Genomic DNA, 15,193 nt, shown 5'->3' on the forward strand with positions numbered 1-15,193 from the left:
ATGCTGTAGTTAGGCTCATTATTGGGTCTTGTTTCATACTTGTTTTTATAGCATCTGATCCACTTTTCATAATGAGATGATTATGTTTTAATCAAACGTCTGAAATGTGATTAGTTTTTTCTGGCTCGTCATTGGTTCGTTCAGCCGAGGTCAGACTCTGGTTTATTTTCTGTCTTCGCTCGTCGTCACGTCTCTGATGTTATCAAGTCAGGATTTGTGTTGCCTGGCAACCGCTCAGCAGCGAGAGGCGTCTGGAGTTCTCTGCTCCGTTTCCATTTTTATCAGCAGGATGTTTGTGTTGATCTCAGACCTGAAGTCTGAGCCACAGATCAGTGTGAACACGAGTGAACACATGAACACTGATGACAACCCAGCTCTTCTTCTTCTCTTCTCCTCTTCTTCTGCTCTCCTGTGCAGCGACGACACCCGGGAAACGGTAAAGAGTCACGTCACAGAGAATCATTGAGGATTCATGTCATGGCCTCTGTGTCTGTAGCATGTCGTGACGTCGCTCTGCATCACACAGAGCGGAGCTGACGCTGAGGAGGAAATATAGGACAACAGCAGGAGGAAGAGGACGAAGGGAGGAGAAGGTCTGCAGTCACCAGAGTGAAACCACAGAGGAAACTGCAGCAACTCAGCCTCAGGTATTTTGTGTGCGTGAGTGTGAGTGTGTGTGTGTGTGTGTGTGTGTGTGTGTGTGTGTGTGTGTGTGTGTGTGTGAGATGAAGGTCATTCAGTGACCACACACACACCAGCAGCTTAAAGGGACAGTCCCACATGTTTGAATTAGCTTGTTAGCCACGTTAGCACTTTGCCATGGGGATGGAAACACTGCAGAGTCTTTCACACTCAAACATCTCAACGTCTGCTGCTTGGTCTCCAGAGGATGAACTTGACCTTTACACCTGACGCCACCATGAGGTTGACAGCGGTAATACAGGTCTCTGCCCATAGTGGATGGATTGTTAGTTCAGTGTGTTAGCATGTTAACATTAGCTAAGTAGCAGTAAACACAGAGCTAAGGATGATGGGAGTGTAGATGGACGATACGTCTCCACTTCCTCCTGTCGTACAAAGTCAAAATATCTCAGATTCAAATGCTGCCATCTGGTGGTGATGCAGTAGGGATCGTGGAGTCCTGCGCCTACATGCTCTCGACCAATCAGGAGTCAGTCTCAGCTGTCAATCATCACGTCTCAGCCTGTTTTTGTATCATCAAACAACTTTAACAACAATTATAACCAAACTTGATTTTATTTTAAAGTATTGGAAAAATGGGAACTTTGACCTGATTGTGGGGCTGGTCAGAGGTCATAGTACATCCTAAGGGGAACATGAACGAACCTTCTCACTTCCTCCTGTTCAGGTTCCTGTTCTCTGTCATGTCCTGCTGTTCTCCATCTAGCCACCAGGTGTCCCTCCACTCACACACCTGACCCCAGTCTCCTCCTCCACCTCTTTCACCTGCTCCTCCTTCATGTTCCTCAGGTTCTCTGTGGACCTGCACCTGTCTCAGGTGTTGAGATGTTTGAGGTGAACAAACTGAATCTAGTTTTCATTCAGAGCTGAAGTGTTTCTGAACGTCTCTTTAAAATATTAGATTAGATATCTGTTGAATTTTCATTTTATTTCAATGAACAGAAACAGTTTTTTGACAGTTTCTGTTCACTGTCAAAATAATATCAGCTGAACTGACTGTGATCAGCTCCTGTGTGTGTGTGAGTCTGTGTGTGTGAGTCTGAGTCTGTGTGTGTGAGTGAGTCTGTGTGTGTGAGTGTGTGTGTGTGTGTGTGTGTGTGTGTGTGTGTGTGTGTGTGTGTGAGTCTGTGTGTGTGAGTCTGAGTCTGTGTGTGTGTGTGTGTGTGAGTTGTGTGTGTGAGTCTGTGTGTGAGTGAGTCTGTGTGTGTGTGAGTCTGTGTGTGTGTGTGAGTCTGTGTGTGTGAGTCTGAGTCTGTGTGTGTGAGTGAGTCTGTGTGTGTGTGTGTGTGTGTGTGTGTGTGGAGTCTGAGTCTGTGTGTGAGTGAGTCTGTGTGTGTGTGAGTCTGAGTCTGTGTGTGTGTGTGTGTGTGTGTGTGTGTGTGTGTGTGTGTGTGTTCACACTTCACTTGTGTACTAACATGTTTTGTTCTTTCTCGTTCAGTCTCGTTTTCAATTCTGTCGCAGCCTCTCTCTCTCTGACACCTCCCCTCCTCCCCCTCCTCCCCCCTCCTCCCCCTGTGTCTCAGCTCCAGGACGATGGAGGAGCTGCAGCATCCCGCTCTGCTCGGAGCGTGAGGAGGCTTCCTGTTCTCCTCCTCCTCACCCTCCTCCTCCTCACCCCTCTCTGTGTGGAGCTCTGATCCCCCTCCCCCCTCTGTCTCTCTGCAGCAGCTGAAAACATGGACGGGTTCCGGCTGCCGCCCGTCATAGAGGAGGTCCTCGATGCGTCTGGTCAGTGTGTCTGAGTGTTGACTGTTTATTCACTGTAAATGAGAGTCAAACAGCTGATTGGATAAACAAACAGTGATGGAGGGAAAACGACTGATATGATATAAATGATCTAAAGTTAAATTCATCCTAATAATCCTCATCCTTCATCACTTTAACCGAATCTCTTATTTTGATTTATTCTACCTGCACTATCGACACTTCCTGTTTCACAATAAAAGCCTCTCAGTGACGTTAATGCACTGAAGAGAAGTGTGTTTTATAGATTGATCGTATATAAAGGTGATGATTGACAACCACCAGGGGGAGATCCAGATGTTTTGGCAGCTGTCATGTGGAGCATCTTTATTTACAGTTTATCTTTCTCCATCATCACCAGCAGGTGGAGCCACAGTGTAAACAGGAATCACCTGTTCTGTACCATGTGACCTGTGTCAGCTGAAGATGTGTGATTTCAAATCATTTATCGTCTGTGCAGACGAACTGAGTGAGCTGAAGGACAAAGAGAGGGAGGATGAGGAGACGCTGACAGATGGAGAGAAAGGACGGGAGGAGGAAGAGAAGGAGGAGAAGCGAGGAGGAGTGAAGGATGAAGAACAGGAGGTGGAGGAGCTGAGAGCTCAGGTTCTCCAGCTGCTGCTGGAGCTCGAGGAGACGAGAGAATTTTCTCAGAGACACGAGGAGAGTTTCATGGAGCTGCAGGGTCAGTGTCTCCTTGAACGTGTTTTTAACACGTTACTGTTGTTTATTTCTTCATATTTAATAAGACTCATCTGTTGTACTTGTGTCCTGGGAGACGATCCTCACATGTGACTCTGAGCTTTATTCACTGCTCAGAAAGTTTCTCTCGTTGAGTTAAGAACAGAGGAAGTTACTCCTTGTTAACATCTATGAGACCAATAACATGTGATTGATGGATGAATCTAAATATAGAACTTTCCCTCCTCTTCTCTTTCAGGTGTGTTGGATGAAGAGCGACTGGCGAGCGCTCACCAGGCCGAGAGTTTCACCAGACAGATCCAGAGACTACAAGGTACTCGATTACTTCACTGTCCTCAGATTACAAGCACAGAGGATTCTGGTTAAATCACAAACTGCAAAAACAGATTTTTCTCTTATTCTCCTCCTTTCTGTTCTTCTCCTCTTCCTCACTACTCCTCCCCCCCTCTCTCTCTCCTCCTATTCTTCTTTCCTCCTCTTCCTCTCTCTCTCCTCCTCTCTACTCCTCCCTCCCTCTCTCCCTCTCTCCCTCTCTCCTCTCTCCACCTCAGCTCAGTTGCGCTCGGTGCAGGAGGAGATGGACAGCCTGGAGGAGGAGAAGGAGAGCGAGCTGGAGGAGGCGCAGGAGGAGTTGCGCTCGGCTCATGAGGAGGTGGTGTTGCTGCAGCAGGTGTCCGAGGAGGCGGCGGCGGAGAGAGAGAACGACATTGCCTCCCTGCAGGAGGAGCTGTGTCGGCTGAGGGCGGAGCAGCAGCGTCTCCACGCCACAGCGCAGGAATATGAGCTGGAGATCACCACGCTGAGGGCAGAGATCAGCATGAAGAGCCGCCACGTGGGGGCGCCATCGCACGGTGAGGAGCTGAGTTCAGAGGTCGAGCTGGTCACAGGATCCACAAATGTAACAGATTAATTTAATAAATTTAACTTATTTAAATGAAACGTGATCTCAGTTCTCATCACTCTGCGGAAAAATTATAAATGTGTTTTCAGATAAATCATCAGTTGTTCATGAGTCATATTGTGGTTGTAGTTACCTCTGCAGCCTGTAGGGGGGGGGCGCCTGAAGCTTCCCATTGTGTTCTTTGTGACGTGACGTCCTGTCTTCAGGTGACGTGAAGCAGCTGAAGGACGAAGTCGTCCACCTGACGGACGAGTGTCAGACTCTGAGCGACGACAACAAACAGCTGAGCGGCAAAGTGGAGACGCTGAAGCAGCAACAAGACACGTGAGTCCTGGCAGCTGTCAATCAAACTGCTGCTGTTCATGACTAATGTTCAGGTGACAGATGACACGGAAAAATGATCACATGATCACTGAGTCACTCCCTGTAAGCAGACGAGCCAATCACTGAGCAGGAACCTGTCGTCCTGGTGAACAGGTGTGATGACGCGTACCTGGCAGTCAGAGTGGAGGGCGACACTGAGCAGGACGAGCAGGTGAAGACGGACTCTTACATCACTCTGTCCCACGGCCTGGAGGTCGAAAGGTCAGAGGTCGACGTCCTGAAGGTTCAGCTGAGAGCAGCTGAGGAGACGACACACAGGATTCAGAGAGAGGTAACGACACGGCGGTTAACGACACGACGGACTCGATGTCATATTTAAGAAATTCGTTTATGAGCGTTTATTTAAGCAGTGACCAGGTTACAGAGCAGGATCTTTTACAGAGTAATAATAAACTCACAGTGACCTCTGGTGGACAAGCTGTGTAACGACAGTTTCTCTCTCTCTCAGTGTGACGGTCTGAAGGGCGAGCTGGCGGAGCTGCTGCTGATGTACGACAGCAGCCAACGAGAGCGAGCAGCGCTGGAGCAGGAGCTGCGCCGCTACAAGGCCGAGCTGCAGAAACTGCCGGGCAGGAAGTCACAGGTGAGAGGTCAAAGGTCAGACGACAGGGTTTGATATTTTTGATAAATCTGTTCGTGAGACAAGTTTCAGAGTCTGAAGAAGAAACGGAAGAAACCGTCAAACAGAGGAAAAAAGAGTCTGAAACAGAATAAAACCAAGGATGAAGTCTTCGTCCTGGAGCAGGATGTTGTTCACATCATGTTCATGACGTCTGCATGCGAGTCGATAAACATCTCTGGGTTCGAGAACGTTTCATTGCTCATCTGCTTCCTGGTTTTCAGAGGCTGTGTCTCTCGTGTCGCTGGCGTCTGAGCGTTTTGTTGTCGGCTGCTTCTCAACATCTGTCGCTGTTGCGCAGTTTGTTCTCATCTGTCTGTTTGTACCTGAGCTAAATGTCTGAGAGCAGAGCTCTGATTGGCTGATGCATCACATGAGGAACAGTTAAATACAAACTCGTAGGATTATTGGATTGTTGGTCCTCATCGTTAAATCAAATAAAATGACCTGATGCCGTCCTCCATCCCAAATCAGAGTCCATCATAAACAGCTCTGCTCCTCTTCATCACATCCCTCCTCCTCCTCTTCCTCGTCACAGGTCTTTAAATAACAAGATGTGGATGTTTGTAATGTCTCCATTTTGTCTTTAAGCATCTTTGGTCTCTTTCTGTTTCCTCTTCATTCTCATTTTTAAAACCTTCAACTTTACTAAATTCTCTGTAAATTTGATGCTCGACCGTCCTTCTTTTCCTTTTCTGTCCATTTTTCTGCTTCATATCAAACCTCTTCTTTTCATTCGCCTGCTCGTCGCCGTCCTTCACATCTTTTGACTTTATTCTGATTATTTTATGGTTTTATTTCCTCTCTCCACCCCCCCACGCTCCTGCCCTCTGTCTTCTTCCCAGAACTGCACTCGTCCGTCTGAGCCCCCTGTTCTCTCCGTCCCCTTCATAGGAATGATTGTTATAGTGGCCTTGATTTGGTGCTGGTGGGAGGAGCTGGCGTCCTAGATGGGACCAGGTATGGCCACGCCCTTCTTTCTCTACCAGACACTTTGATTCTTTTAGCGTCCGAGTGGCTTGAAGTGGTCAAACAGTTTATTTCCATCATGTTCACAGAGAATCATGTGACGCCTGCAGCTGCGGACAAACTTTTCATTCTTTCATTTTCCTTTAGACGTCTCGTTGATGTTGGAAAATGTTGATCAAAATATTATTTCATAAAATTCGTCACATCGGCTCTTCAGGTCCCTGAAGTTGAACGTGCACAGATGGTCGTTGGATTCGATCCCGGACCAACCAGAGGTTTGGATTCGGAGCCTTCAGCAGGATTTATGTTCGGTGTTTTCTTTCATACATTTACGCTGCGTTTCCACCACAGGAATTTTCCCAGGAAGCTTTGCAGGAACTTCAAAGGTTCTTCAGTCAATCAATGTCTTTGTTGATTCAGTTTATTTTAGTTTGATCATTTCAGGTGTTGTGAAATCTCCTCCATGTTAACTCTGTTCATATAGAATTACTGTTCTATAGTCGTCTGTGTTGCTGCCCCCTGGTGGACTGGAGTTACAGTCCACCAGTTTTCATGTCAAACATATCCACTGACTGTGTGTGTGTGTGTGTGTGCGCGCGCGTGTGTGTGGTGGTGACTGTGTGCGTGTGTGGTGGTGACACTGTGTGTGTGTGTGTGTGTGTGTGTGTGTGTGTGTGGTGACACTGTGTGTGTGTGTGTGTGTGGTGGTGACACTGTGTGTGTGGTGGTGACACTGTGTGTGTGTGTGTGTGTGTGGTGACACTGTGTGTGTGTGTGTGTGGTGGTGACACTGTGTGTGTGGTGGTGACATGTGTGTGTGTGTGTGTGTGTGTGTGTGTGTGTGTGTGTGTGTGTGTGTGCAGAGATCTGTTTACAGAGTTACTTTTAGTAAGTGTTTAGTCTCTCACACACGACACCACTTCATTTATAGTGTTTACGTGTGTGTGGAAACTTGTAACTGACAAAAATACTTTGTTCGGTTTCTTCTAACGTCCTGAAGAGGTTGAAAACCTTCAAATTGAACCTTAATGATAAACTAATGAAGTTTTTAAACATTTATGATTCATCAAATTCCATTTTAGTCATAAAATATTTTTTCTAAAATCTTTCTCTTTGCAGTTTGTGGACGTCGTCTGAAACTTAGATTTTAGTTCGTCGACTTTTTCAGAGAAGAAATTGAATCAGCCTCTAATTAGAATTTTGATAATCGTCTAATCTCCGGTTTCATCTTGTCACATGTGACGGTAAAATAAAAATCTCCAAAGTTAAAGTCGTCACTGTGATGATTAAATGTTGATTATTGATTGTCAGCTGCAGTTTCACTCTGCGTCATATTTGACTTTTAACTTCCTGTGATCGGCTGTGTTTCCGCAGACGGACACTGACGGCTGGAACCTGGCAGTGGCGGCGGTTGCTGTGGTGGCAATCATGGTTCTGGTCGTCCCCAGCTTCACCAGGGCCTGAGGGACGACAAATGGTGACCTCAACGATGACCTCACTGGGAACTGTGGCATTATGGGATTGCCGTCATGAATCCAGTTCTGCCCTCGAACATGTTGCTGTCCTGATGCTCTGCTTCTGGGACGGCGGCGCCATGAAGGTTTGACCTCAACGCCACAGTCAGTGAGTGACAGAGGGAAAAATAGACCGAATTTCAGCCGTCCATTAAGAACTCTTCAGCTCCCCCTGCAGGTCAGAGCTGTAATAAACTTTTGTTTAAAAATAATTTAAACAAAAATCCAAGTCTGCCACAGTCCGACATTCAAAACTTAACTTTTTAAAAGAAAGTTTAAAACATAAATATCATCATATATGAAATGAAGTGATGTGAAAATGTTTAGTGTTTAAAATCCAACTTGTTGTAACGACGTAGTTAATGAAACGACTTCTACAAAGAAAATGTGGAAATGATAATCAGCCTTTTTAATTCAACAAATTATTTCTGCTCAAAAATACAAAAACAAACAAATTTCTGCTGAATTAAAAGAACATTTTACAATGATAAAGGGAATTTGAACAGAATTCAGATTTAGAGTTTTTAGGACTCATCTTGATTCCTGATTAATGTTGAATGTTGTTGGTTAAAAATCATCAGTTTTTGTAGCATGAAGGAAAAAGAGCAGAATAATGGAAAGAAAATTAAATCAGCTTTGTTTTTCCTTAATAGATGAATTAAAATGTTTGTATTTGTGTGTTTAAGTGCAACAGAACCAATGTGAACATTCACTGAAGTTAAAAAGCACTTTATTTTAAATCTTAGTATCTTAGAGATGAATCATTTCTGAAGGAGATTATTTGACTGATTTCACTGTGTCAGATTTAAACTAAATTGTATTTATTTAATGATTGTGTGTGTGTGTGTGGGGGGGGGTGATGATAAATGCTGAGAAATGAGTGTTGGAGAAAACATGTTCAGAATGTAAAAGTAAATTTACTGCTTTGTCACTAAATATGTCCGTAAATAATTTTATAATTTTAAAACAGTTTAAGTTAGAAAAAGAACTTGACTGAATTAATTCAAAACAAATTCCTGCTTCTCCTGAATTTAACTTCATCACATTTGACAGTGTTTCTGTTTATAAAGATATTCTGCATGAAAACCATCAACTTCAGTAATGGCTCATTTATCAACATATTTAATCACTATAATAACTTCAGTTAGAATTAATCACAGGTAATTGAATTATTCGCACTGCGACTCGTGTCACTGATTATTATTTATACATAAAAATGGACTTAACATGAAAAAAGCAGGTTTCTGTAGAATGAGCATAAAACAGAGACCTTTTTAAAAACTACGTGGCAGAAATCACTTGGGTAAACAGTGAATAGAAGAGGACCCAGTACGGAGCCTTGTGGGACACCTCGACCGTTTTTTTTACTTTGTAATCTCGTAGAAAATACGAAATGGATCAGTCCTGTCAAAACGGGACAAAAGTTTCAGTACCGTGTAAATCTGCAAAGAGAAACTCATCTGCGTTTGTTTACATTTTAGTTTCTTCAAACTCTGAAGACGTTTTTATTTTGTTCAGATTTCGTAGCTTTAAATCTTTTTATTGGGACGATGATAAAATCCCACTTCCTCTTATTTTGCACAGTTTCAGTCTTTGAATGAATGTTTACATTTTACTTCGAAGTTGTGACCAAATAATCACAGAATTTTAATCCGATGATTAAATGATTGTGATGTTGTGATGATGCCTGTGAACTTTTACCAAATAATTATGATCATTATTTAAAGGGCCGATGATTTTCAGTCCTAAACCCTCCCGGCTTCAGTGGATCAAACACTGCTCTGTGTTTAAATGAGGAAGTGACTTTAAAGTGAGAAATCAATCGTTTAACAAGCTGAAGGAATTTAAACATATTTAATAATAATAAAATGAACAGCATATTGATTTAAGGTTATAACTTGTCTTATATTCTTCTAAATGATAAACAGCACGTGTCATTTAAACGTTTATAACGTTTTGCATGAGTTTAATTAAATTAATACATTATTATCTGTAAATACAGACACATGGTGTTTAGTGTGTTCATAGTTTAATTAAAGACGTGAGTCGAAATGTTCACGATGAATCACCTGCGTTTTCTCTCCAATATAAAATGAAAATAAAAATAAAAAATCGATTTAAAACAGTAAAGATTTCAATTCAACGTCTAAATCATGAGAAAGTTTAGCAAATGTATGGAACCAATCAAAATAATGATGAAAATAAAATATTCATGGTAACTTGAGTATTATAAGCGAATCTGCGACTTATTAAATGTAGATTAATACATAAGTATAATACAAGGTCATTTTATGATATTTGATTTATTGACTCCAGAGTCAAACATTTGATTTGTTCTCATAAGTTAGATTTAAGAATTATTATTATTAGATTTAAGTTAATCTGATGTGTTTTTTGTGGTACCTGTGCTTCCACAGGACTGACTCATTAAAAGTGCGGGTTAGGGTTGGGGGGGTCAGAAGATTTTATTTTACAATAAATGTGTAACTTCATGTGTTTGATGAGACAAACTCAGTTTATCCTGTAAAAGGTTGTTGAATATGAATGTTTGTATAATGATTTGGTGACATGGCCTCTTGAAAAGTTCTTATTTCCTGCTGATAGTTGGTTTCAGTTGAGTTCATTTGAAATGTTTGAGTTATTTTTCATGGAGCAGATTTAACTGTGGTGAAAAGCTTTGGTCAAATGTTTGTAAAGAAATGCAGCAGGAAATGTAGCAGATGTTTATTAGTTTATTATATATATATATATATATATTGTTCTTCCATAAATAACAGTATCAAAACATTTCTGTTGTCGTTTGGTCTTTAAATACAAAGTTTTATGTGTTACTGAGAAATTTATACCTAAAGTTTTGATATTAATGTACAGCTGCGTGTGTGTGTGTGTGTGTGTGTGTGTGTGTGTGTGTGTGTGTGTGTGTGTGTGTGTGTGTGTTAGTCTGTCAGGTGTGTGTTAGTCTGTCAGGTGTGTGTGTGTGTGTGTGTGTGTGTGTGTGTGTTAGTCTGTCAGGTGTGTGTTAGTCTGTCAGGTGTGTGTGTGTGTGTGTTAGTCTGTCAGGTGTGTGTTAGTCTGTCAGTGTGTGTGTGTGTGTGTTAGTCTGTCAGGTGTGTGTTAGTCTGTCAGGGTGTGTGTGTGTGTGTTGGTGTGTGTGTCTGTTGTGTGTGTGTGTGTGTGTGTTAGTCTGTCAGGTGTGTGTTAGTCTGTCAGGTGTGTGTGTGTGTTAGTTTTTAATGCTCAATGTTGTTCAACTTGTTGTATAAATTGATTTAATTCTTTCATGATACAAAATGTTGTTTTGCCACATTGTTACATTATGTTGTGTCTTTGTTATGTTCAATGTTACTTTGTGTTATTTCATTTTGTGTTTCATTGTGTTTTTAGGTTAAATCTCTGTTACATGATATGTTATGTTGTTGCGTGTTTTGTTGTGACTCATCGTTTTAATGTAAAATAACATTTACAACATTGTTTTTATTGTGTTCAACAACATTATGTAACTTTACAGATTCATACATTCATACACTCTCCTGGTGTCTCTCTCTCCTGGTGTCTCTCTCTCCTGGTGTCTCTCTCTCCTGGTGTCTCTCTCTCTGGTGTGTCTCTCTCCTGGTGTCTCTCTCTCCTGGTGTCTCCCCCCTGGTGTCTCTCTCTCCTGGTGTCTCTCTCTCCTGGTGTCTCTCTCTCCTGGTGTCTCCCCCCTGGTGTCTCTCTCTCCTGGTGTCTCTCTCTCCTGGTGTCTCTCTCTCCTGGTGTCTCCCCCCTGGTGTCTCTCTCTCCTGGTGTCTCCCCCTGGTGTCTCTCTCTCCTGGTGTCTCCCCCTGGTGTCTCTCTCCTGGTGTCTCTCTCTCCTGGTGTCTCCCCCCTGGTGTCTCTCTCTCCTGGTGTCTCCCCCTCAGGAGGAGTATTAATACTCGGTGGTGTCAGTGGTTGGGGGGGTTCCTGTGTGTCCCCGCCCCAATGAGCTGTGTGACATTCCTGAGAGTGAAGCTCAGTGGCTGAGCTTTTTAAACCTCTCTCTCTCTCTCTCTCTCTCTCTCTCTCTCTCTCTCTCTGTCTCTCTCTCTCTCTCTCTCTCTCTCTCTGTCTCTCTCTCTCTGTCTCTCTGTCTCTCTGTCTCTCTCTCTCTCTCTCTCTCTCCCTCTCTCTCTCTCTCTGTCTCTCTCTCTCTCTCTCTCTCTCTCTCTGTCTCTCTCTCTCTCTGTCTCTCTCTCTCCCTCCCCCTCTCCCTCTCTCTCTCTCTCTCTCTCTCTCTCTCTCTCTCTGTCTCTCTCTCTCTCTCTCTCTCTCTCTCTGTCTCTCTCTCTCTCTCTCTCTCTCTCTCTCTCTCTCTCTCTCTCTCTCTCTCTCTCTCTCTCTGTCTCTCTCTCTGTCTCTCTCTCTCTCTCTCTCTCTCTCTCTCTCTCTCTCTCTCTCCCTCCCCCTCTCTCTCTCTCTCTCTCTCTCTCTCTCTCTCTCCTCCCTCCCCCCCCCTCCCTCTCTCTCTCTCTCCCCCTCCCTCCCTCTCTCTCTCTCTCTCTCTCTCTCTCTCTCTCTCTCTCCCCTCCCTCCCCCCCTCCCCCTCCCTCTCTCTCTCTCCCCCTCTCTCTCTCTCTCTCTCTCCCCCTCCCTCCCTCCCTCTCTCTCTCTCTCTCTCTCTCTCTCTCTCCCCCTCTCTCTCTCCCTCTCTCCTCCCTCCCTCCCCTCCCTCTCTCTCTCTCTCTCTCTCTCTCTCTCTCCCTCTCTCTCTCTCTCTCTCTCTCCCTCCCTCCCTCCCCCTCCCTCTCTCTCTCTCTCTCTCTCTCTCTCTCCCTCTCTCTCTCTCTCTCTCTCCCTCCCTCCCTCCCTCCCTCTCTCTCTCTCTCTCTCTCTCTCTCTCTCTCCCCCCCCTCCCTCCCCCTCTCTCTCTCTCTCTCTCTCTCTCTCTCTCCCCCCCCTCCTCTCTCTCTCTCTCCTCTTCCTCCCTCCTCCCTCCCCCTCCCCTCTCTCTCTCTCTCCCCCTCCTCCCCTCCCTCTCTCTCTCTCTCTCTCTCCAGCAGCTGTCCCGACTGTCCTCAGGCCGTTGAGCCGCCCACTGCCCGTCTCTGCCGGCCACAGAGCCCGAGAGAGTCCGGAGGAACACACCGCCCCTGTCTTCTCCTTCTTCTCCTTCTTCTTCTTCTCCTTCTCCTTCTTCTCCTTCTTCTTCTCCTCCTCCTCTCTCTGTTTTCTGATCTCTCCTCCTGGAACTTATCGTAACTTTGCGCACTGATCCACTGACTCTGGATCAGATCTTAGACGCTTTACGCAAACTTTGGAGAATAGTGTCCCTCCCCTGAGCTCCTCGTCTTCTCCTCCTCGTCTTCTCCTCCTCTCCCCTCTCTCCGCTCCGCGCTGTGTCCGGAGGAGGCGGCACCATGATGAGTAACAGCGGCTTCTTGGAGCCGCAGCTGCCGCCGCAGTTGTACCAAGGCCCCGCAGACACCGGGGAGGAGGAGGAGGAGATGCCGGCCACGGAGAAGGACCTGGCGGAGGACGCTCCGTGGAAGAAGATCCAGCAGAACACGTTCACGCGCTGGTGTAACGAGCACCTGAAGGTGATGAACAAGCGGATCAGCGACCTGCAGAAGGACCTGGGCGACGGGCTGAAGCTCATCGGGCTGCTGGAGGTGCTGAGCCAGAAGAAGATGTACCGGAAGTACCACAACAGACCCAACTTCAGGCAGATGAAGCTGGAGAACGTGTCCGTGGCGCTGGAGTTCCTGGAGAGAGAGCACATCAGGCTCGTGTCCATCGGTGAGTCACGCACACGCATCAACACGCACAGCTGCTGATTGGTCCACAGGTTAGTGACGCACCTGTCAGTCAGCTGAGAGTGAAATCATTTATTATAAATTATAAATATAAATACTTTGTTAAGGTAAATCAGTTAAATGTCGTTCACAAAACATCCTGTTGTCATGACAGCAGATTGATGATGGACATCACATGACATTTAGCTGACTTACAATAAGACTTCCTGTCCTGATGTCCATGTGGAGCTGGTTCCACCGTTTAGGAGCCAGGACAGGAGACAGTCTGATGTTGTTGAGTGGCAGCTGTCAGTGAGGAAGCAGCTGATTGGTCGATGCAGAGCGGAGTGGACGGGCGGGGGTGTAAGGTTTGACCATGTCCTGGATGTAGACTGGACCCGATCCGGTCACAGCACGGTTCCAAGTACTAGTGTCTTGAAACAGATGCAGCCACTGGTAACCAGTGAAGGGAGCGGAACTCAGGTGAAAGACCAGTGGAGCTGCTGGTTTCTGGTTGAGCTGCAGGTAGACCTGCCAGGAGGGAGGTGCAGTAGTCTATAGAGCCTGGACCAGAGCCTGGACCAGAACCTGGACCAGAACCTGGACCAGAGCCTTCTGAGATGGGGACACATGAAAGTACAATGGAGTTGATTCCCTCAGATACTGAGCAGCAACGGAACCGTCCTGTGGAACTGTCCTGTGGAACCGTCCTGCGGAACCGTCCTGTGGAACCGTCCTGCGGAACGGTCTCGTGGAACGGTCCTGGGGAACCGTCCTGCGGAACGGTCCTGCGGAACCGTCCTGCGGAACCGTCCTGCGGAACGGTCCTGCGGAACCGTCCTGCGGAACTGTCCTGTGGAACTGTCCTGTGGAACCGTTCTGTGGAACCGTCCTGCGGAACCGTCCTCTGTCCGTGTTCAGCTGGAAGTGGTTCAGGAAACAGGAATTGATGGGACTGAAGCTGGAAGTGGTTCAGGAAGCAGGAAGTGAGTGGACTGAAGCTGGAAGTAGTTCAGGAAGTGAGTGGACTGAAGCTGGAAGTGGTTCAGGAAGCAGGAAGTGAGTGGACTGAAGCTGGAAGTGGTTCAGGAACCAGGAAGTGAGTGGACTGAAGCGTGAAGAGTCAGGATGAGTGGACTGAAGCTGGAAGTAGTTCAGGAAGTGAGTGGACTGAAGCTGGAAGTGGTTCAGGAAGCAGGAAGTGAGTGGACTGAAGCTGGAAGTGGTTCAGGAAACAGGAATTGATGGGACTGAAGCTGTGAACTCTTCCAACAGGAAACTGAGATCCAGTTTCCTCTGATCCAGTTTCACCTCCATCATCTAGACGTTGACTGGACGAGTCAGAGTTTAAACTGGTTCATGTACGTTTACACTGGGTTTGTCAAACTGTTGAATTCCAGTCAAACTCTTTAACAGTGTTGTTCACATGTTGTGACCCTGCAGGAGGGGGGGGGGGTACATGAGGTGATTGATGGCAGGACAGCTGAGCTCTGCTCCGCCTCCACCAACAGCTGCTGAAAATAGACCTGAGACAAACTGAGACAAACTGAGACAAACTGACTGAGACAAACTGAGACGTATTCTGGATCAGTGAAGCTCTGGAATCACAACATTTAAAATATGAATCATGGTGAAACCTTCATTTATTGAACATTTATTAAAGTCTGTTTCAAACAGTTGATGTTTATAACTGTTAATTAATAACTGATCATCATTAGAAATACTGATAATCAGTGAATCAGCTTTAATGGAAGAGGAACTTTGTTGTTCGAATTGATTTAAACATGTTTAGTTCTTTACAAACGTGAATTTAACTTTGATTCTGTAGCTGTTTTATTCTGGAGGTTTGATGATGTGACCCCTCGGCTGTAGAAACTGAAACTAACTCCGTGATGAACACATGAAT

At 45.4% G+C, this 15,193-nt stretch overlaps 2 protein-coding genes across 12 annotated transcripts in view; both read left to right on the forward strand.

The window, feature by feature from the left end:
• Positions 1-64: 64 nt before the first annotated feature.
• On the forward strand, positions 65-10,324 carry LOC118101660 (coiled-coil domain-containing protein 136). 4 transcript variants are annotated; one of them, XM_035147586.2, is made up of 11 exons: positions 65-436; positions 527-647; positions 2,371-2,433; positions 2,810-3,133; positions 3,389-3,463; positions 3,702-4,001; positions 4,258-4,375; positions 4,529-4,706; positions 4,884-5,018; positions 5,900-6,014; positions 7,398-10,324. In XM_035147586.2, exons 4-10 carry the CDS (start codon positions 2,875-2,877, stop codon positions 6,002-6,004), a joined length of 1,170 nt encoding a protein of 389 aa, XP_035003477.1. In that variant the 5' UTR covers positions 65-436; positions 527-647; positions 2,371-2,433; positions 2,810-2,874; the 3' UTR covers positions 6,005-6,014; positions 7,398-10,324. The 4 variants fall into 4 exon arrangements, with proteins under 4 accessions (XP_035003477.1, XP_035003478.1, XP_035003475.1 ...); XM_035147587.2 differs by having other exon boundaries at positions 2,813-3,133; XM_035147584.2 differs by having other exon boundaries at positions 75-436; positions 2,909-3,133.
• Positions 10,325-12,551: 2,227 nt separating this feature from the next.
• The window catches only part of flncb (filamin C, gamma b (actin binding protein 280)), a 32,190-nt gene continuing 29,548 nt past the window's right edge, over positions 12,552-15,193 (forward strand). For all 8 annotated transcript variants that reach the window (XM_047338561.1, XM_047338562.1, XM_047338564.1 and 5 more), the window contains exon 1: positions 12,552-13,291. In XM_047338561.1, coding sequence (XP_047194517.1) covers positions 12,913-13,291 — 379 coding nt within the window. In that variant the 5' untranslated portion in view covers positions 12,552-12,912. The remainder of the gene's footprint in view (positions 13,292-15,193) is intronic.

This window comes from Hippoglossus stenolepis, chromosome 22, assembly GCF_022539355.2.
Source record: "Hippoglossus stenolepis isolate QCI-W04-F060 chromosome 22, HSTE1.2, whole genome shotgun sequence".
Classification (NCBI taxonomy): Eukaryota; Metazoa; Chordata; class Actinopteri; order Pleuronectiformes; family Pleuronectidae; genus Hippoglossus; species Hippoglossus stenolepis.

What these genes read in the sequence shown, in the direction of transcription:
- LOC118101660 (XM_035147584.2), top strand. Translation starts at nt 2,382, where the DNA reads ATGGACGGGTTCCGGCTGCCGCCCGTCATAGAGGAGGTCCTCGATGCG. An exon ending in GGAGGTCCTCGATGCGTCTG is followed by an intron (nt 2,434 to 2,908) that starts GTCAGTGTGTCT and finishes TCGTCTGTGCAG; the next exon opens with ACGAACTGAGTGAGCTGAAG. An exon ending in ACAGATCCAGAGACTACAAG is followed by an intron (nt 3,464 to 3,701) that starts GTACTCGATTAC and finishes TCTCCACCTCAG; the next exon opens with CTCAGTTGCGCTCGGTGCAG.